This window comes from Kogia breviceps, chromosome 9 (genome assembly GCF_026419965.1).
Source record: "Kogia breviceps isolate mKogBre1 chromosome 9, mKogBre1 haplotype 1, whole genome shotgun sequence".
In the NCBI taxonomy this organism is placed as follows: domain Eukaryota; kingdom Metazoa; phylum Chordata; class Mammalia; order Artiodactyla; family Physeteridae; genus Kogia; species Kogia breviceps.
Window position 1 is genome coordinate 100,684,227 of NC_081318.1, and position 22,056 is coordinate 100,706,282.

At 35.5% G+C, this 22,056-nt stretch overlaps 1 protein-coding gene across 2 annotated transcripts in view; it reads left to right on the top strand.

Moving 5' to 3' along the window:
* CDK13 (cyclin dependent kinase 13) overlaps positions 1 to 22,056 on the top strand; it is a 114,292-nt gene that overhangs the window by 79,521 nt on the left and 12,715 nt on the right. For both annotated transcript variants that reach the window (XM_059074309.2, XM_059074310.2), the window contains exons 8-11: positions 4,670 to 4,771; positions 4,865 to 4,942; positions 19,998 to 20,114; positions 20,688 to 20,819. In XM_059074309.2, coding sequence (XP_058930292.1) covers positions 4,670 to 4,771; positions 4,865 to 4,942; positions 19,998 to 20,114; positions 20,688 to 20,819 — 429 coding nt within the window. The remainder of the gene's footprint in view (positions 1 to 4,669; positions 4,772 to 4,864; positions 4,943 to 19,997; positions 20,115 to 20,687; positions 20,820 to 22,056) is intronic.

The window sequence follows — 22,056 nt, forward strand, 5'->3', positions numbered from 1 at the left end:
ATAAACTGTGATGCTGTTTGCTGAGACAGGAAACGGGAAGCAGGTTTACGGCAGAAGATAATAAATTTCCTTTTGGATATGTTAAGATACAGGTACTTAACACTTCTAAATTTGCATGTGTAATAAGAATGCTCAAGTGATCCTAAGGTAATATCAATTGGAAAAAAATTACTTATTTTTTTTGTAGCAATGTTATGATACAGAAATTTAAGTTATTTTTCTGAGAAAAAATCAAAAGGAGGAAAGTAGGGTAAAATTAGAAGGGAATGGGGAAAGGGCATGAGGGAAAAGACAGTGTTTATTGTTATGTAGTTATGGCATAAATCAGTTGATTAAAAATATTGACAGGTACTTACTGTATGCCAGACACTGACCTAGGTAATACCTATTGGCTATGTAATAGAGATATGAAAGACAGATCAATTCCTGGTCTCATTATATAGTCATGAAAGAAGGTAGACTATGAACCTGTTGGGTAGCGGAAAGAATTTAAAGTACCAAGTGCTACAAAGCAAATAAAATAGTGTCTGTAGGGACACTATGAGCTTGGGGGTGGCTGCTTGGCTAATTTTGGCTAAGGCAGTTAGGATAGAATTCTTTGAGAAGTAAAATTGAGCTAAGACCTGAGTGATGAGAAGAGGATAACTTAATGAAGACCTAGGCAGATAACATTCCGAGTAGAAGGAACTCTGCAACTGCAAGGCCTGGAAACAGACTTGGAAAGTTTAAGGGGGCCAAGAGGTTGCCCAGTGTAGAAATAGGAAGTGAGATACTCCAGGATATAGTCTTATCACCTGAGGTAAAGTGTAAATTTTATTTAGTTGCAGTGAGAGATCACTGGACAGTTTAAGCAGGTAACTGATATGACTTGGTTTTATGCTTAAAAAACTTAAAAGTTGGGGAGGAAAGCTAGAGATCGAGGCAAGGAAACTAGTTAAGAGACTGTTGCAGTAGTACCAGAAAAAAGATAATAGTGGCTCTGACTAAAAGTTGGTACTGGCTCAGATTTCCTTGAAATCGTGGGAAATGGTTGCATTTAGGACCTATTTGGATGTAGAGTTGACAGAAGTTGTTGACAGATTAGATGTGCGATTTGAAGGAAAAAGGAAACAAGGATGACTCCTGGGTTTTTGACCTTAGAAGTTGGGTTGGTGTTAAAAATAGGTCCTAGGGCTTCCCTGGTGGCGCAGTGGTTGAGAGTCTGCCTGCCGATGCAGGGGACACAGGTTCGTGCCCCGGTCCGGGAAGATCCCACATGCCGCAGAGCAGCTAGGCCCATGAGCCGTGGCCGCTGAGCCTGCGCGTCCGGAGCCTGTGCTCCACAACGGGAGAGGCCACAACAGTGAGAGGCCCGCGTACCACAAAAAAACCCAAAAAGTCCCAAATTTCTTTTGTAGTTTTGGTAGGTGTTTACATAGTGGATTCTGAAGGAGACATGGCATTTAGGCATATGATGAATTTAGCTAGCTGAACTCTTTCCATGTTTTTCTCAAAAATGTAAGTTACACTCTAAAAGAAATAAGTGTAGACTTTATTGTTGGAAAAATGAAGCATTTTAAAGCTAATTTAGGTATTTCCTATTATATGATTTTTTTTTTTTTCATTTCTTAGAATGGTCCTTAAAGAGTTATCAACTGTGGTTTGTGAATTTTAATTTGGATTATCCAGAATCTCCAAATACTTCAAGGGCCTAAAATCTTGCTCTGATCATCTGTTTGCCTTTTACCTATTCAGACCAGACTGGAGGCTGAGCTGTCTGCCAGCCTGGGGATATACCCTTAAGGCAGTGCTCGCTTTGTTAGGAATACAGTGCTGCTTGTGGTGTGTAGAGTAGGGAAGACCATAACCACGTCACACCTCCCCTGAAGGGCAAAGTGTTGGAATCTGTCACTGAGCAGATAATCTTTGATCGCTATTCTGTTGATGTTTCATTGATTGTAAAGAGAAATGTTGGGATGGTACTTTGTTCTACAAAAAATATATATCAGTTTGAATATTTATTTACTTCATAAATGAAATAATTTCCACAATTTAGAGATTATGTTAGTGTTTTAAAATTGAGCTTTCTATGTCAAATTTTACTGTTGAATGTTGCCAGTCTTTATGTAGTTCTTATTTTTCTTCTGACAGAAGCTGAGCATTTTGATATATTTGGAAAAGCTATTAATTGGTATACATTAAGTACTTTTGCTGTACACCTAGAAGTATAGTTCATCTAGTTCTGTGTTTAATCATTTTTGAAAATGTACTAAATATTTTCACTTCTGAATTTGATGAGAGTTAATGAAAAAGTGAGCTAGTCTAATTTTAACTGCTAAAGATGACTGTGTTCTAAATGTTGCCTAGAACTTGATATATAATACGGTTAAAAAACAAAATTCAACTGAGTAAATTTGAAGATCTAATTGGTTTTATTTAACACTTCCTGAATCAGGCCACATCCCATCTAGTAAGTAGAAGGGAGCTCTGAGGAGCCATACAAAATGGAAGGTGTTTAAAGGCAGAAGGGGGCAGGGACAAGAAAGTTATACTAGCAGAAAGCAGATTGGCCGTGGCAAGGTCACTTTCCTTTAAGGGATGGGAGGGGTCTGTGTGGCAGGTGACTTCGTTAGTGCTGACCAGGAAATTCCAGACCAATCGGTTAACATGCGTTTCCTGGGAGGGGCTGAATCTGCAGTTAGGTTAGGTAGTAAGTCTTGGTTTGCTGGTGTGGGAGTTACACAAGTAACTCCATTTTGGATCTGTTGTTTCTTTTTAACACACATATAAAATAATCTTTTATTTAAATATAAAATTTAATAACCTTAATTTGTGTAATTTCTTCACATAATACAACAGACTTTTATTTTTTTAAATATATTTTAAAACATTTCTAAACATAAAAAGATTAAAAAATTAACTGTTTACTGACAGATTTACATAAATTTAAACATTTTTCTTGAGACTGTAGATACCTAGTTGTACCTTAGTAGCAAGACCATACATTTCACATGCTCATAGACCTTTGAAATATTTTAGAAAACTACTTATAATTTTCTCAGACTTTGTTCCCCCACCCAGCTAATTCATGTATGTCACCTAAAGTTGCAGGGCCATATACAGTAAAAGGTCTGCCCTATGCCCAACATTGTTCTGGGCTTAGTGTGTGGGTACTATTTTTTTCATAATAAAGAATGGTCTCTGAGGTCTTTTGATTTTTCTGGGAATATAGAGAAAACAAAATAGTTCATTACAGTGGTAAGTATGGTGTAAATTTAAGAATATGAAAACAAATCTTTCTTTAAAAATAAATCTGTTGTTAATAAAAGATTAGACTTTATGGAGATGGGTCTTTCACCATGTTTTAAAGGAGGTATAGGTTTGAATGAGAAAAATGGGAAGGAATTTCAATTTTAAAAGGTGTTAAGACATAAAGAGGTGAACATATTTTTAAATGATTAAATCCAGCTTAATTAGAATAGCTAGAATGTAAAAGATTTCCTCGTTATATGAAGATAAGTGATGCTAGTAAAAATAAGCAAAAATCACTAAGAAAAGTAATTTAATAATGTTAGAAAAATCTAATCCTAGTTGGCTATTGAAAACGTACTTCTTAGACTATCTTCCCTTTTCACAATTTATACCAAAGTCAAGTATCCTTTTTTCCTGGCTTTGGCACACTGTTACTATAGTCCTATCTGTGGTAATGCTTTGGTGTCCTCGATGGCTTACAGTCTAAGTGTTTAAATTATTTGGAGAAATTTGGTAGTGTGGGAGCAAGCTACTCAGGTCTTAGGCTGCCTGGAACTTCAGACCTACAGTTGGCAAGAGGGAATTGCTTTATAAATTATATGCTCCTCTTTTTCCTTCCCCAAACTGGTCCGAGTCCAAGCCAACCTCAGGTAACTGGGCTTGGAATACAGCCATTCTGGGAAATTTCCTGTGATACAGCCTTTGCATCCTTGTGATTTGGAGGGTATTTGGAAAGGAAGAGAAGTTTAGAATTGACCTAAAGACATACGTGATCACACAGAACAGTCGAAGAACTACCTCTAACTTCTTAGACTGTCTTTACTCATGTGAATCAGCTACAACAGGATCATTCTCGGAGGAGTGAAAACACATATGCAGCTTACTAGATAATATCTTCTATGACAAAGTGGTAGTAGTATATATATATATGTCCTCATTGTTAGAAGGTGACAAAGAAATCATCTGATAAAGTATCTTACCTATCACTAGTGGTTCCTGGCAGAGTAGACCCGAACTACTACAGTCTACATTTCTGTACTTTCTATTCACATACCAAAGTGGGGTAAGCCAGTTGAAAACTTTTGTTAGGTGGTTACAGTTTGAACTGTATCTTGCCATACATTAGTGATTTGCCAGATTTGGTGAAAATCATCAATGCCAACAGTTGATATAAAGATCTTTCTTTGACTGTATTACAGTTAAAACAAGCCAACAACTTTTAATTTTTATATATTAAGGGAATTTTTCAGGTAATCACATTGCTTTCAGATGTATTTTATTATCATGTATTAGATGTCATAGCATGTCTGTAGGCAGATGAAAGTAGTTTTAGTTAGGATTGTAGGATTGCTTTGATTAGCCAAAGTAATATTTCTTAAGAGAATTTCTCTTATTCTAACACATACTAACTCTAAAGAGTGCTTTCTATGTTTTTTAGTCGTCCGTATACTAACAAGGTCATCACTTTATGGTACCGTCCACCTGAACTGCTGCTGGGAGAAGAAAGATACACACCAGCTATTGATGTATGGAGCTGTGGGTAAGATAGGCTTATTGACTGGTTAGTTTACTTGAAACTTGGTAGTGAAGTAAAATCATACCATTTGGTAATGGCGGATATTTTTCCCAATAGATGTATCCTTGGTGAACTCTTCACTAAAAAACCTATATTTCAAGCAAATCAGGAGCTTGCACAACTAGAATTAATAAGGTAAGCTTGTGATTTTAATATTTGTAATATCTGTAGGAAATTAAAATTTTTTCACTCTTGTGTTTCTAGGAGAACATTATGTTTCTGTTGAAGGCTGATGATTGCTGAATGGAGGAGAAACTAGAATGCAGGCACTCTGATAAATGTTCTAGTAAAATTAAGGATCTTAAAGTCCCTAGATATTTTGTGATTAGATTAATGTGTTTGAGTCCCTAAAGATAAGACTGGGAAGGAGGAGTATTAATATGAGGGGGGAGAGAATGAATGGTAGATTCTGGTTTTTTTGGAGTGTGGCAGTATGGAAGAATTAATGTTTGGGGATATTTTAAAGAAATACTCTTTTACATATGTATATGCACATGTGTTAATATGTATATGTGTACGCAGACACACCAAAATATATCCATGTACTCACTAGCATAGGTCTTCATTATTTGGAGCCTATTATAGGACCTAGGTCATAGGACTTACATGTTAATCATCTTTCTCTTTATCTAATATTTTAAATAAATTTCTTTTTTATAAAAGAGCTTTGGTTTTCATATATAATAATATTAATTTGCAACTTGTAAGATTTGCATGAGTGTTTCAAAATATGGATGAGAATTTTTAGGGAAGATATTGGTATAAGGCACATACATACCCATGTACTGTGAACCTTCCCTTCAGCAGACTTATTGGACTAATTGATGCTCTACATTCCATCTGTAAATAATACTAGCTTGATAGCAAGCTGAATATTTGCAGCTTGTAGATTACCACTCTATCGTAAGACTACGTATTTATTCTACCAGTTGAAGAGTATGACGACCAAGAGGTAGTTGTTTCCCATTTTGTATACAAACATTTTATTATTGTACATATGTTGTTTAATTAACTATAGACAGATGCAGTGCTTTGCAAAGACTTAACAGAGTTGGTTAATGTAGAATCCCATTCAGTGAGTCCTCTGGTGAAAGAGAAGGCCATGGCCCTATGTCAGAAAGTTGGGAAATAAATGCACATTTATACATTTTTAGTTAAAATAAAATGTTTAAATCATGTATCTGTGTATCTTTCTTTTTCTTTTTCTTTTTTGGTAATGATTTTCTCTAACCCATTTTTTCAGTTACCTAACTATTGTTCCTAATTGTATTGGATACTAGGGTTTCTATTAATGATGTTAGTATTTATTTAGTTTATACATGATACAAGTACTGTTCTAGGAATTTCACCTGAATTACTTCAGTTAAGTTGTGTCTTGTTTTTTTTTTTTTTTTTTTTTTTTTTTTTGCCGCTCCGGGGCATGTGGGATCTTCCCGGATCGGGGCGTGAACCTGCGTCCCCTGCATCGGCAGGCAGGCTCTCAACCACTGCGCCACCAGGGAAGCCCGTGTCTTGTTTTTATAGTTAAGAAAACTGAACCTTACAGAGATGAAGAATTTGTTCAGAGTCATTCAACTAGCAAGTGGCAAAATTGAGATTTGAATCTAGATAGTTTTACCTTACTATCTAAACTTATAACCAATTCTCTATACGATGTAGGAAATAAAACTTCCTGGAACTTTTAGTTAGTATGACACAAACACCAGGAATTAACAAAGACAGCATGAAAAATTTCTGCAGAATATTAATACAAAAATTCTAAAAGGAGTGATTAGCCAGTAGTATGTAATGTTTTAGTAAAAATTAACTTGCAGAGTCAAGTAGGGTCATCCTAATGATACAAGAATGTTTTAGTTTTAGGAATTCCATTATAATTCATCATTTTAATAGACGTAAAATAATATGTCTATCTTGATGTGTTGAATAGGCATTTGCTGAAATTATAAACTGCTAATTAAGTGTAGAGGCATATTTCTTTAACACAATAAAATATGGATCACAAACAGACTAAATAATATTTAGTGGTGAAATACTAGAAGTAAAGGCAAGAATGAGAAAAAATTGACTAGCAGTATCATTATTTTAAGAGTGTTTTAGAAGCACTAACTAGTTAACTACTTGTGATAGAAAAGTGAACCCAATAAGAGGTATACTATCATAATTTGTATCTGATAGCATTGCATACATGCAGCGTGCAAGGACATCACCTTAAATCCTTGAATAAAAAATTTGGTAAAATGGCAAGTGTTAAGAATGTGCGTGTATATACACACGTGTGTGTGTATGTATGTATGTATATACACACAGCATACTAATATATATTATATAGTAATACATATATCCTAAAGCAATAGTTTTTAAAGACTACGTACCAATAATAACCAGTTAGAAACATAGGGAGTGGAGAGCACGTTTAACAAAACCACCACCATATATACTCCAGGAATATTGAAAACTATGTTTCACCTAAAATTGTAAAGAAGATTTGAATAAGTGTTGGAGAGGCATATCTCATTTTTGGCTAGGAAGCCTTTTTTTTGAACATCTTTATTGGAGTACAATTGCTTTACAATGGTGTGTTAGTTTCTGCTTTATAACAAAGTGAATCAGCTGTGCATATACATATATCCCCATATATCCTCCCTCTTGTGTCTCCCTCCCACCCTCCCTATCCCACCCCTCTAGGTGGTCACAAAGCACCGAGCTGATGTCCCTGTGCTATGCGGCTGCTTCCCACTAGCTATCTATTTTACATTTGGTAGTGTATATAAGTCCATGTCACTCTCTCACTTCGTCCCAGCATACCCTTCCCCCTCCCCGTGCCCTCAAATCCATTCTCTACATATGCGTCTTTGTTCCTGTCCTATGAAGAACCCTTGGTTCTTCATAACCGTTTTTTTTTCTTTAGATTCCATATATATGTGTTACCATATGGTATTTGGTTTTCTCTTTCTGTATTTCACTCTGTATGACAGACTCTAGGTCCATCCACCTCACTACAAATAACTCAATTTCATTTCTTCTTATGGCTGAGTAATATTCCATTGTATATATGTGCCACATCTTTATCCATTCATCTGTCGATGGACACTTAGGTTGCTTCCATGTCCTGGCTATTGTATATACAGCTGCAATGAACATTGTGGTACATGACTCTTTTTGAATTATGGTTTTCTCAGGGTATTTGCCCAGTAGTGGGATTGCTGGGTTGTATGGTAGTTCTATTTTTAGTTTTTTAAGGAACCTCCATACTGTTCTCCATAGTGGCTGTATCAATTTACATTCCCACCAACAGTGCAAGAGTGTTCCCTTTTCTCCACACCCTCTCCAGCATTCATTGTTTGTAGATTTTTTGATGATGGCCATTCTGACTGGTGTGAGATGATACCTCATTGTAATTTTGATTTGCATTTCTCTAATGATTACTGTGGTTGAGCATTCTTTCATATGTTTGTTGGCAATCTGTATATCTTCTTTGGAGAAATGTCTGTTTAGGTCTTCTGCCCATTCTTGGATTGGGTTGTTTGTTTTTTTGATATTGAGCTGCATGAGCTGCTTGTAAATTTTGGAGATTAGTCCTTTGTCAGTTGCTTCATTTGCAAATATTTTCTCCCATTCTGTGGGTTGTCTTTTCATCTTCTTTATGGTTTCCTTTGCTGTGCAAAAGCTTTTAAATTTCATTAGGTCCCGTTTGTTTTTTTTGTTTTTATTTCCCTTTCTCTAGGAGGTGGGTCAAAAAGGATCTTGCTGTGATATATGTCATAGAGTGTTCTGCGTATGTTTTCCCCTAAGAGTTTGATAGTGTCTGGCCTTAAATTTAGGGCTTTAATCCATTTTGAGTTTATTTTTGTGTATGGTGTTAGGGAGTGTTCTAATTTCATTCTTTTACATGTAGCTGTCCAGTTTTCCCAGCACTACTTATTGAAGAGACTGCCTTTTTTCCATTGTATATCCTTGCCTCCTTTATCAAAAATAAGGTGACCTTATGTGCGTGGGTTTATCTCTGGGCTTTCTATCCTGTTCTGTGAATGTATATTTCTGCTTTTGTGCCAGTACCATACTGTCTTTGTAGTATAGTCTGAAGTCAGGGAGCCTGATTCCTCCAGCTCCGTTTTTCTTTCTCAAGATTGCTTTGGGTAGTCGGGGTCTTTTGTGTTTCCATAAAAATTGTGAATTTTTTTGTTCTAGTTCTGTGAAAAATGCCATTGGGAGTTTGATAGGGATTGCATTGAATCTGTAGATTGCTTTGGGTAGTAGAGTCATTTTCACAATGTTGAGTCTTCCAATCCAAGAACATGGTATATCTCTCCATCTGTTTATATCATCTTTAATTTCTTTCATCAGTCTCTTATAGTTTTCTACATACAGATCTTTTGTCTCCTTAAGTTGGTTTATTCCTAGGTATTTTATTCTTTTCGTTGTAGTGGTAAATGAGTGTGTTTCCTTAATTTCTCTTTTCAGATTTTTCATCATCGGTGTATAGGAATGCAAGAAATTTCTGTGCATTAATTTTATATCCTGCTACTTTACCAAATTCATCGATTAGCTCTAGAAGTTTTCTGGTAGCATCTTTAGGATTCTCTATGTATAGTATCATGTCATTTGCAAACAGTGACAGCTTTACTTCTTTTCTGATTTAGATTCCTTTTATTTCTTTTTCTTCTCTGATTGCTGTGGCTAAAACTTCCAAACCTATGTGGAATAATAGTGGTGAGAGTGGGCAACCTTGTCTTATTCGTGATCTTAGCGGAAATGGTTTGTTTTTCACCACTGAGAACGATGTTGGCTGTGGGTTTGTGAAATACAGCCTTTATTATGTTGAGGAAAGTTCCCTCTATGCCTGCTTTCTGGAGGGTTTTTATCATAAATGAGTGTTGAATTTTGTCAAAAGCTTTTTCTGCATCTATTGAGATGATCATATGGTTTTTAATCCTTCAGTTTGTTAATACGGTGTATTATATTGATTGATTTGCATATATTGAAGAATCCTTGCATTCCTGGGATAAACCCCACTTGATCATGGTGTATGATCCTTTTAATGTGCTGTTGGATTCTGTTTGCTAGTATTTTGTTGAGGATTTTTGCATCTATGTTCATCAGTGATGTTGGCCTGTAGTTTTCTTTCTTTGTGACATCCTTGTCTGGTTTTGGTATCAGGGTGATGGTGGCCTCATAGAATGAATTGGGGAGTGTTCCTCCCTTTTGAAAGCGTTTGAGGATAGGTGTTAGCTCTTCTCTAAATGTTTGATAGAATTCACCTGTGAAGCCATCTGGTCCTGGGCCTTTCTTTGTTTGTTGGAAGATTTTTAATCACAGTTTCAATTTCAGTGCTTGTGATTGGTCTGTTCATATTTTCTATTTCTTCCTGGTTCATTCTCAGAAGGTTGTGCTTTCCAAAAAATTTATCCATTTCTTCCAGGTTGTCCATTTTATTGGCATAGAGTTGCTTGTAGTAATCTCTATGATCCTTTGTATTTCTGCAGTGTCAGTTGTTACTTTTCCTTTTTCATTTCTAATTCTGTTGATTTGAGTCTTCTCCCTTTTTTTCTTGATGAGTCTGGCTAATGGTTTCTCAATTTTATTTATGTTCTCAAAGAACCAGCTTTTAGTTTTATTGATCTTTGCTATTGTTTCATTCATTTCTTTTTCCTTTATTTCTGATCTGATCTTTATGATTTCTTAACCCTTCTGCTAACTTTAGGGTTTTTTTTCTTTTTCTTTCTCTAATTGCTTTAGGTATAAGGTTAGGTTGTTTATTTGAGGTGTTTCTTGGTTCTTGAGGTAGGATTGTATCGGTATGAACTTTCCTCTTAGAACTGCTTTTGCTGAATCCCATAGGTTTTGGGTCGTCATGTTTTCATTGTCATTTGTTTCTAGGTATTTTTTGATTTCCTCTTTGATTCCTTCAGTGACCTCTTGGTTATTAAGTAGTGTATTGTTTAGCCTCCATGTGTTTGTATTTTTTACAGATTTTTTCCTGTAATTGATATCTAGTCTCATAGCATTGTGGTTGGAAAAGATACCTGATACGATTTCAGTTTTCTTAAATTTACCAAGGCTTGATTTGTGACCCAAGATATGATCTATCCTGGAGGATGTTCCATGAGTACTTGAGAAGAAAGTGTATTCTGTTGTTTTTGGATGGACTGTCCCATAAATATCAATTAAATTCATCTTGTGTAATGTATCATTTAAAGCTTGTGTTTCCTTATTTATTTTCATTTTGGATGATCTGTCCATTGGTGAAAGTGGGGTGTTACAATCCCCTACCATTATCATGTTACTGTCAATTTCCCCTTTTATGGCTGTTAGCATTTGCCTTATGTATTGAGGTGCTCCTATGTTGGGTGCATAAATATTTTCAACTGTTATATCTTCTTCTTGGATTGATCCCTTGATCATTATGTAGTGTCCTTTTTTGTTTTTTGTAATAGTGTTTATTATTAAGTCTATTTTGTCTGATATGAGAATTGCTACTCCAGCTTTCTTTTGATTTCCATTTGCATGCAATATCTTTTTCCATTCCCTCACTTTCAGTCTGTATGTGTCCCTAGGTCTGAAGTGGGTCTCTTGTAGACAGTATATATATATGGGTCTTGTTTTTGCATCCATTCAGCCAGTCTGTGTCTTTTGGTGGGAGCATTTAATCCATTTACATTTAAGGTAATTATCAATATGTATTTTCCTATTCCCATTTTCTTAATTGTTTTGGGTTTGTTATTGTAGGTCTTTTCCTTCTCTTGTGTTTCCTCCCTAGAGAAGTTGCTTTAGCATTTGTTGTAAAACTGATTTGGTGGTGCTGAATTCTCTTAGCTTTTGCTTATCTGTAAAGGTTTTAATTTCTCCATTATATCTGAATGAGATCCTTGCTAGGTAAGTAATTTTGGTTGTAGGTTTTTCTCCTTCATCACTTTAAATATGTCCTGCCAGTCCCTTGTGGCTTGCAGAGTTTCTGCTGAAAGATCAGCTGTTAACCTTCTGGGGATTCCCTTGTATGTTATTTGTTGTTTTTCCCTTGCTGCTTTTAATATTTTTTCTTTGTATTTAATTTTTGATAGTTTGATTCTCTTTTCTTTATTCTGCTCTGCGGTAGTTATTGCCACTATTTTATCTTCCAGGTCACTTATCTGTCCTTCTGCCTCAGTTATTCTGCTACTGATGCCTTCTAGAGAATTTTTATTTCATTTATTGTGTTCTTCATCATTGTTTGTTTGCTCTTTAGTTCTTCTAGGTCCTTGTTAAATGTTTCTTGTATTTTCTCTGTTCTATTTCCAAGATTTTGGATCATCTTTACTATCATTACTCTGAATTCTTTTTCAGGTCAACTGCCTATTTCCTCTTCATTTGTTTGGTCTAGTGGGTTTCTACCTTGCTTCTTCATCTGCTGTGTGTTTCTGACTTCTCATTTTGCTTAACTTACTGTGTTTGGGGTCTCCTTTTCGTGGGCTGCAGGTTCGTAGTTCCCGTTGTTTTTGTTGTCTGTCCCCAGTGGCTAAGGTTGGTTCAGTGGGTTGTGTAGGCTTCCTGGTGGAGGGGACTAGTGCCTGTGTTCTGGAGGATGAGGCTGGATCTTGGCTTTCTGGTGGGCAGGTACGTCCAGTGATGTGTTTTAGGCTGTCTGTGACCTTGTTATGATTTTAGGCAGCCTCTCTGCTAATGGGTGGGGATGTGTTCCTATCTTGCTAGTTGTTTGGCATAGGGTGTCCACACCTGTAGCTTGCTGGTTGTTGAGTGGAGTTGGGTCTTAATGTTGAGATGGAGATCTCTGGGAGAGCTTTTGCCGTTTGATATTACGCGGAGCTGGGAGGTCTCTGATGGACCAGTGTCCTGAACTCGGCTCTCCCACCTCAGAGGCACAGGCTTGACATCCGGCCAGAGCACCAAGACCCTGTCAGCCACACGGCTCTCTCTGGGCTTCTATTTCGGCAGTAGCAATGTGACTCTGGTTGGTGTGAGCCACTTTTTTCACTAGTTGGCCAAGGAGAAGTGTGAGGGCACCAGCGTCTCTTGAAAATGCAAAAGCAGTGCGGTGGCCGTGCCCTCCTCCAGGATGCACGGAAGCCTTCTCAAGATGAGTGGGGTAAAACCCAGGACGCTGTGGAAGCCGCCATTCTTAGGGAGAAGAACCTGAACCAGGCGCTATTGGATCCACGTGCCCTGGGTTCTGCCTGTGCCCCTTTTCTGTTTCAAGATGGCACTTCATCGTATATTAGTCATTATTTAGTCATTATAGTTCTAATGAGAACTTCAAAAGACTTTTTTAAAACAACAGTTGATTTTAATGTTTATCTGGAGGCATGAACCTGAAAATAGCTGGGAAAATTCTTAAAAAAGAAGGACAATTTGGCATATCATATGTTAAATCAAAATTTTAGTAACTAAAACCATTTTGTACTGGCACAGGATACACAGATGAATTAGTGGAATTATATGGGAAATTCAGAAGTAAAGAAAGTTCATATGGACCTTAGAATATAATACAGTAGACATTTCAAATCAGGGAGTTAATTGAATAGTATTTATTGATTGCTGGTTGTGTAGCAGTTACCAGTACTGAGGATACAGTGGAGGTTGGGAATTGTATCCCCAGTGCCTAGTAACTGGCACACAACGTTTTCTGCTTTCTTGTTGGGGGAGACAGAGAAAACAACCAAATTAATAAAATACATCAGGTGGTGATGAGTGCAGGGGATAGAAGACGATAGGAGGCAGTGCTGTGTATGGAGCCAGGGAAAATCTCTCCCATAGGTACCATCTGAGCAGAGAGCTGAGTGAACAGCAGAGTCGTGATCCTGAGGCATGAGTGTGTTTGGATTATTTTATGGACATGTTAAGTCAGTTAGGGAACCGTATGGGAAACAAAAAGAAAGCTCAAGCCATCCAGTTAGTGGCATACTGTACAGTTACTAAAAAGGAAATGGTAGATCTGGAGATGTTGATATGCAAAAGCAACACTGTCATGTGAAAAGAGCAGTTTTACAGAAGGCTGTGTTTGGTTTGATCCCACGTGGGTGAGACAAATTAAACACATCAAAAGAGTCTGGAATTGTTAATCTGAACGTGGACTTGTGAGAGGGTTAGGGAAGGGACTGTTTTACTTTCTATGTTTCAGAATGTGTTTGGGTTTTGGTAAGATACCAAATATTTATAATAATACAAAAAAGATGCTTCAATTTTGACTTTATAGCATTAATTACTTTTAAAACATGAAGAAAAAAAAGGACGTTTCTGGTAAAAGAGACACGTCTCCTTGATTTGAAGGAGATGGCAAGTATATTGAAAGGGGCAGGCTTTGGGATCTTACAGGCCTGGGTTCTAATGCCAGCTCAGCTACTTCCTGCTCTTGTGACTTAGGGTAAGTTCCATAATGCTCTAAGTTTCTTTCTTCACAAGTAAAACAGGACAAATAATGTGCGTAGGATTGTAAAAATTAATGTGTTTCCTAGTACATATTTACTTCTTCCCCTCATCTTATTTGTGGTAATGCTGGAATGTTTCCCCAATCTAAAGCCTCAGGAATGATGAGTTCTAGGGTCTACATTGTACAGATACATATAAATGGATCAAGGATGGTAATCCTAATGAGAATCTGTCTTAAAGAGCTTTATACTACAGTGGTCAAGTTATTTTTACTTTACCTGGTTCCAGAAAATACTTTAGGCAGATTACAAAAATTTTGTGATAAGAAGTAGCATGAATTAAAAGTAATGGCAAAGAGAGAGAAAAACATAGGTGGGGACAAAAAAGGGATGAATGAGAGCAAAAATGTTTTTACCTGAGAGTAACACTTTTAACTCTAAGTGTTCTGGCAGCCAGTGAAAGAACCTTTATATCACACAATGTATATTGCTTATGGAATAAAAAACAACCATGGAAGAAATTAAAAGTAGATTTGGAATGAGAAGAAGTCCCCGCACACATACACAAAGCCTCAGGTCACACAGGTAAAATTTTTACAACTTTAAAGGCATAGGCTTTGGTTGTTCCAGAATATAGGAAAAGAAGGAAAGTTCCCATATTTTAAAAAGTGAAGCATGTATACCTTCATAAATCAATAGCATAAAAATTTCTTTAAACTTGTACTTCTTAATCTTTTTGGTCTCTTCTTTATACTCTTAAAAGATCCCAAGAGCTTGTTTATGTTGACTGTATGTATTGAGATTTAAAACTGAGAAGTAAAAATACTTATTAATTCATTTTAAAATAATATATTAACATAACATTTTAATTGTAAAATGTTTATATTTCCCAAACTAAAATAAATATTGGTGAAATGAATAGCATTGTTTCACTTTTTTATAAATCTTCTTATGTCTGGCTTAAACATCTGGACAAACGTCTGTGATATGCTGTTTTCAATAGTCTTTTCAGATAATTGTGCATATTCTTCCTTGAAACTTCAGTAAGTGGAAGTTTTTTTTTACAGGTTAGTTGTAATGTGCAGTCTGTAACCACAGATTCTGTACTCTAATATATTGAAATCCATTGGTTTATCTTACACTCTGAATAGATCTTTTAACTGTGATGATTTTATAACATTATGTATTGGTCATTTGATAATATTGGATCACTGAATTGAGCAGATCTTCTAAAGTGTAACATTTCATTATATAGTATTTGTATGACCACTTGTCTCATCAGAAAAGCCTTTAGGTATTTATTTTGAAGCTGTCAAGTTCATGGTGTAGATATAAGTCTTCTAGTATTCTGATTTTCTCCTGAAAGCTTGAATTTTATAATTGACAGTAAATGCTGCAATTGTCTTCCTTGAAGTAATAAGCTGACTTTGTTCCTGTTTAAGAAAATGTCTGGCAAATGCCCAAGTATGAATGACCATAGTTTGTTAGTTGTTTTTGCAGGTAAAAAATCGTGGTTCATGAAAAAAGCAGCTACTTCAGCTTGCAACTCAAATAATTGCACAAGTGCTTCTCAAGATAACTATCACTTTGTTGTGCAACTGAAGTGCTTTATGAGTATTTTCTATTTCATTACTAAGAATAGTGAAAAGATACGTACTCAAGTGTAAGGGTTTAATAATAATAATTTTTACTGCTTCAACAAGTACCTTCTTAAGTGAAACTGTCCCCCTCTCTCCCCACCAAGATTATGTGGTAGTGAAGAGTATTTACTGCTAATAGTCTGGTGCCACTGCCACAAGTCATGCTAAAGTGCCAGTAGTTTTTTACCTACTACTGGCTTAATACCATCAGTGCGAAGTCAACACATTGAAAAGTATAAATAATGTCTTAATAATACCTTTGATCTTCCAGACCCCTGAAGGGTCTAGGGGATATCAAGTAGTCTTTGAACCCCATTTTTGCAAACTGCTGATGTATACCATCTAAAAAGTACAATACAGCATTACACTAAAATAACAGTACTTTGATTAGGCCCAAGCGGTATTCCTCTTTTGAACTTGTGGATGACTGAATATTCGAAAATCTCTTAATTCGAAAATCTCTTAATCTCTAGTATAATTTATGACATCAGTAACTCAGGGAAGAAAATGCAGGTGATGATTTTAATAAAGTTTCTAAAAATCAAACTGATAGAACTAAAGAAGTATCCTTTTAAAATTTAAAAGCCACAAAAATAAAACCCATAGTCAAAATGAATAAATCAATGCTTTCTAAGCAGGAGGTATATGTGAATTTGTATGTGTCTGTGAATATCTTTACTATGTGTTGTGTTTCTCAGACTAAAAGTTACCATCTTTCCCAGTGGTAAACAATGAAAGTACTCCCATTAAAATCAGAAACCAAACAGAATTACCTAATATTGTGTGGCATGATTAGCATTTTAACATTGTTTGGAAATTGCCACATAATGTAGCATACCATGATGATAAAGCGGAATACATATTTGAAAAAATATAGATGAATTGTGAGTATAGGTGATGGTAATAAACCTGGAAAGCCTCAAAGAAACAACTGTTAAAAGACAACTATGTTAGGAACCATAGGATCTCAGGTGGCGATCTAAATTTTTTATGTCAAATTTCAACCATTTCCTATAACAAAACTCTTCTAGTTATTGCTTAGGAAATATAATAGGGATAGGAACACATTCAAAAAGCAAAAAGTAAAACCCATAAAAGGAAATATACAAGATCTAATTGAAGACACTTATAAGTATACCTTGGAGATATTACAGGTTTGGTTGTAGACTACCACAATAAAGTGGACATCAAAATAAAGTGAGTCACACAAATTTTTTGGTTTCCCAGTGCATATAAAGTTATGTTTACACTATACTGTAGTCTGTTAGGTGTGCAATAGCATTATGTGTGTATACCCTGATTTTAAAATACTGTATTGCTAAAAATACTAACCATGATTTGAGCCTTTGGCAAGTTGTAGTCTTTTGGCTGATGGAGGGTTTGAAATACTGTGAGAATTACCAGAATGTGACACAGAGACACAAAGTGAGTAAATGCTGTTGGAAAAATGGCGCCAATAGACTTTCTGACGCACGGTTACCACAAACCCTTAAGTTTGTAAAAAAAACCCAAAAAACCAAAAAACTGCAGAGCACAATAAAATTAGGTATGCCTGTATAAAACCAAAGGAAGTATGAAAATGGAAATATTAAGCTTTGTAAAGATAGTAATCCTTTCTAAATTGATAAATTCAGAGCAGCAGTGGAATCCCAACAGGATTCTCTTACTTTTGGAGTGTGACAGTATTGATTCTACAATTCATCTGTAAGGAAATACTGAAAAGAATACTTAGAGGAATGAGTAGATAGAGGGGTTTGTCCTGTAAGTCTTATAAAAAATGTAAAGGTATCATATGATATTGACACCAGAGTAGATAAATCAATAAATCAAAGTAGAGTCTCAAAACATACCTTAGATATTTAGGGATTTAGCATATGATGCATTTCAAAATGTCTTCAGTAAATGATTTGGGGATAGCTAATTGACCATCAGGCACTGATTTTGCCAATATGCAATTATCAATTGCTGTCATGTCTGCTTCCCTAATTTCTAAAACTTTTCCCTGTCTTAGAATGTCTGTTTCATCCTGTATGCTGTTACCAATTTGATAACTTTCCCACTCAACTATCTTCCCAGAACACATAAAATAATTAAAACTCTTTAGCTAAGAGGTAATGAAACTGATTTTTATTTTAAGGCTATTAATGAGCCAGGTGCTAGCTCATTTAATTTCACAGGTCCAAAGTAAAATTAATCCCCATTTTACAAAAGAGCAGCAGATTCTAAGCAATGCAGTTTCACCAATATCACAGACAGGATTCAGTTCTAAAGTTTGTTTTCAAAGTCTGTCTTCATTATAGTTAGGCATACTGCCTCTTGAAACTGTATTGTATGGCCCCTGTCTAATGCTTCCAACTAAACCTCCCTTAGCCCTAAATTCCACCTATACTGATTTCCTTAGTCTTCCTCCCACAAATGTTTATACTTTGCTACTTCCATGACTTTGCCTATGCACTAATCTTTGCCAGTAACATAGTTCTCTTATTCCCTTTCCCACCTGTCTATTGTTTACTTATCCGTTGAGTTATAGGCAAAATTCTGCACCTCTTCTCTAACTTGAGTACGTTTTCTTGTATTTCCGTAGTTGAAAGTATCCTTCATTTTCTTTATTCCATTATATTTTATACTTCTGTTATGATGCACATCAATCTGCCAGGGATTGATTATATTCATCTAGTTACTTGGGTATATTATGTAGTATACAAAAGTGAGAGAGTGGTTCTCTTACTATAATTTAGTAAGAGAAAGAAAGACATGTAAACTACTAAAATATAAAGCAGGATGAAATAGTGTCAAAAGAAACAAGGAGCATGCAAAAAGTGACCATTTTGGACAGTGAGGATACAGAAAACGTTGCTGAATAGATTACTTTTGATCTGCATCTTCGGGAATGAAGAGGATTGAGCTAGATAGAATCTAGGAAGAAGGAACATGAGCAGAGACGTGGAGGAGTGATTGGTCTGTGGAGAGAGATGAGTTGGGAGATGAGACTAGGAAGCCAATCTGGGATCAGATCATAGAGAGCCACGCTCCTGAGCTTGGTCTTCTTCGCTCCTTTTGAGGAGCTTGTGAGAATGAGATTGTTAGGAAGAAGAGACAGGCATGTACGAATAGTAAGATCTTAAAGCCTTTTAAAAAGCTTGGATTTAAAAAAATCCTAAAATGTATTGAAACAAAATACAATTTCAGTGACACAGCTTAAAAAATGAGAGGGTGCCTTGTACAAATGTGTTTCTGACATAGTGTTCTTAAGCTCCGCTAAAGGGTGTCTGGCAACTTTAGTTGTCACTTGCTTATGTATATTGGTGCATGTATTTATGTATATATGGGATATTTTTACTTTTAGTCAGTGATTCATGGACCTCTTCTTTTTCTATATGAAGACTAGCTGATAATTTTATATAAAACGTACATTTATTCTTGAGATTCAGTATACTCAAGTTAAGCATATTTTTAACCAATTTTTCATCTACATATTACCAAAACATTAGTTTTAAATGTTTACCAGCTAGAGTTATCTGTTATAGCATTTCTTCAGTTTACCATAACAAGGACTTACTAATTACTATAAAAATATTGAGGGATTTCAAGATACAGATAGAGAAGTAAAGCAGTTAAAATTTCTAAATACCTTGAAATCAGAGGCGCTACTGAAATTGAAGAACTTCTATGTTTCAGGAATGTGACTTTTAGGGTCCTCCTGTTGATCGAGTTCAGCAGCAGTCTACAGTTCAGTTAGCTTCTTCAGTGTAGGAAATCTTTTCTGCCATTATTGCAAACTTCATTATATTCATGAGGGGATGTTTAGGTACCTATAAAACCAGAGAAAGACATATACTAAACTCTAGTTCCTCAGTTTATTGGCATAAACATTTTAAATTTTGGTTCAAAATATGCTCAACATATTTTGAATGTTGCCTGTGTTTTTAAGATTTGATTTTGCAGATATGGTTTTCTTTCTAGGAATTGGAATGTTTGGAGTGTTAGAAGCATTCACTGAAAATGCACTGAATTCTTAAGACAAGTAATTGATTTGGGATGACTAAAATATTTAATGAAACTATTATACATTGTATCAGGACTTCAACATTTGCATATTTAAAAATGAGTTGATGTTTTGTATAGCAGTTGTATGTATGATTTTTTTCTGTGTAGTTTATATTGATGTACTTCTTTTTGTGTGTTGTTCAGCCGTATATGTGGAAGTCCATGTCCTGCAGTGTGGCCTGATGTAATCAAACTACCATATTTCAACACCATGAAACCAAAGAAGCAATATCGTCGAAAGTTAAGAGAAGAATTTGTTTTGTAAGAAGGGGATGCTTAAACATCCATATTGCGTTGATTTTTTTTTAAGTTATTTCTTGAGAATTCTAAATGTCACTGTAGCCTCTGTTGACCTAAGGTCGACCTATCACAATTCTTCTGTGTCATTTAACTTTGAGTTCCCTTTGCTACATGCAAATTACCATTTCCCCATCATTATGAAATCAGTGCTTTGGAGTTATGTGTTTGATTTAGTGTTTACCTGAAAGAAGTTTAATAATACCATTTAAAGTTTTAATGAAACTGCTTACAAGATACTTGAACTGAGTTTTTTACTTTGTTGTAGGAAACTATTCTGTTACGTTTTTAATTTATGTTACAACAGCAAATTGCCCTTAGAGCAGTAAAATATACTATTGTTTGCCAATTTTCAAATTATTTAGAATAATAATTATAAAATTAAAAATAAATATTTCTTTAAAGGAATATTTGGAACTTACTGGAATAAAGTTTCACAAACATGTTATAAAATGCTAATATTTAAAATAAGCTCCTAAAGAAACATTAAGCTTGAGTCAAAGAACATGCATGACTTTTGTAATCCTCTCATGCCAGTATTCCTGCAGCTGCACTAGACTTATTTGATTACATGCTCGCCTTGGATCCTAGTAAGCGCTGCACTGCAGAGCAGGCTCTTCAATGTGAGTTCCTACGGGATGTGGAACCCTCAAAAATGCCTCCACCAGAGTAAGTGACTTTTTACTATATGCAGAATCTGGACAATATTAATAACATCATTATGTAGCTATCAAAAGCTATTCTATGATTAGTTAAGTCAAAAGAAAGAATAAATCAAAAGGAAAAGAATAGCAATAGTGTACATAATTTGCACATCTAGAATGCAGAGTCTTGCTTTATGTTCAGCTAACCACAGGACTAGCAAAAGCAGCCTTCCTCTAGTTAATTTTATTAATATATTTCCACCCGAAAAAAAGTGTTATTACTGCTGCTATTGTAGTACTGTTTCTGCCGACACTAGTTGCTTAGCTAAAATTTTGAGTGCTATGCTAAGCATTTCTCATGTATTACATTAATCTTTATCATTTTAACAGGTGAGTATTATTAATCATCATTTTACAGAGAAGGAAGCAGGCTCAGAGAGGTTAAGAAACTTGCCCAAGAATACAAATCTAGTAAAGGGTGAAGCCAGCTCTCAAATTCAAGTTAGTTCTGTAACAAAAAGAGGTTCTGAAATACTCCTTAGCAGACTCTACAGTAGAAAATTCTTATCATTGAATAAAAATATTTGTGTCCAGAGCCTGTATGGAATGAGTCTACTGTCTGATGGTGGGAGGTGGGTGTCAGGAGGCAGAGAATGCACAGAGTCTGGGCATCGGAATGGCTGGGTTCTTGACCCTTCACTCCCCTGTGGCTCCTGTAACTTCTCTAGGATTGATTTGGGGAAGGGGACAGAGCAGTCCATTTGGTTCTCCTTGATAGGATCTAGAAAGTTTGTAGAGATTTTCTTAGTAATTTTAAAAATGATGATGAGTGTCACAAAAACAAGCCTGTCCCTATAATAATAAAATGTGTCCATGTAATAACAATTAGCATATTGTGAAGGAACAGACATGGGATTTGGAGTTCAAATCCTGGCTCTTCCACTTAATTAATTAGATTGGTCTTATTATAGTTCTATGAGACCATCATATTTGGCTTTAGTTTTTACTGAATTGTATGTGAATAGCCTTTGTGGGATGAGTTTGGAAGGCAAAAAGGATCTATCATCTGACACGTTGAGGGACCTGAATCATTCACTGTTGAATTGTTTCATGGATTTTTTTGCTTATCAGTATATATCAGCAGTCTTGAAACTTTGGCTTAAGTACCCCTCTAAAGAATTTTTTTAAACTTTTGATTTGGAAAAGTTTCAACTCTATACAGAAAAATAGGAAGAATATTACAGTGAGCAGTCATATACTCT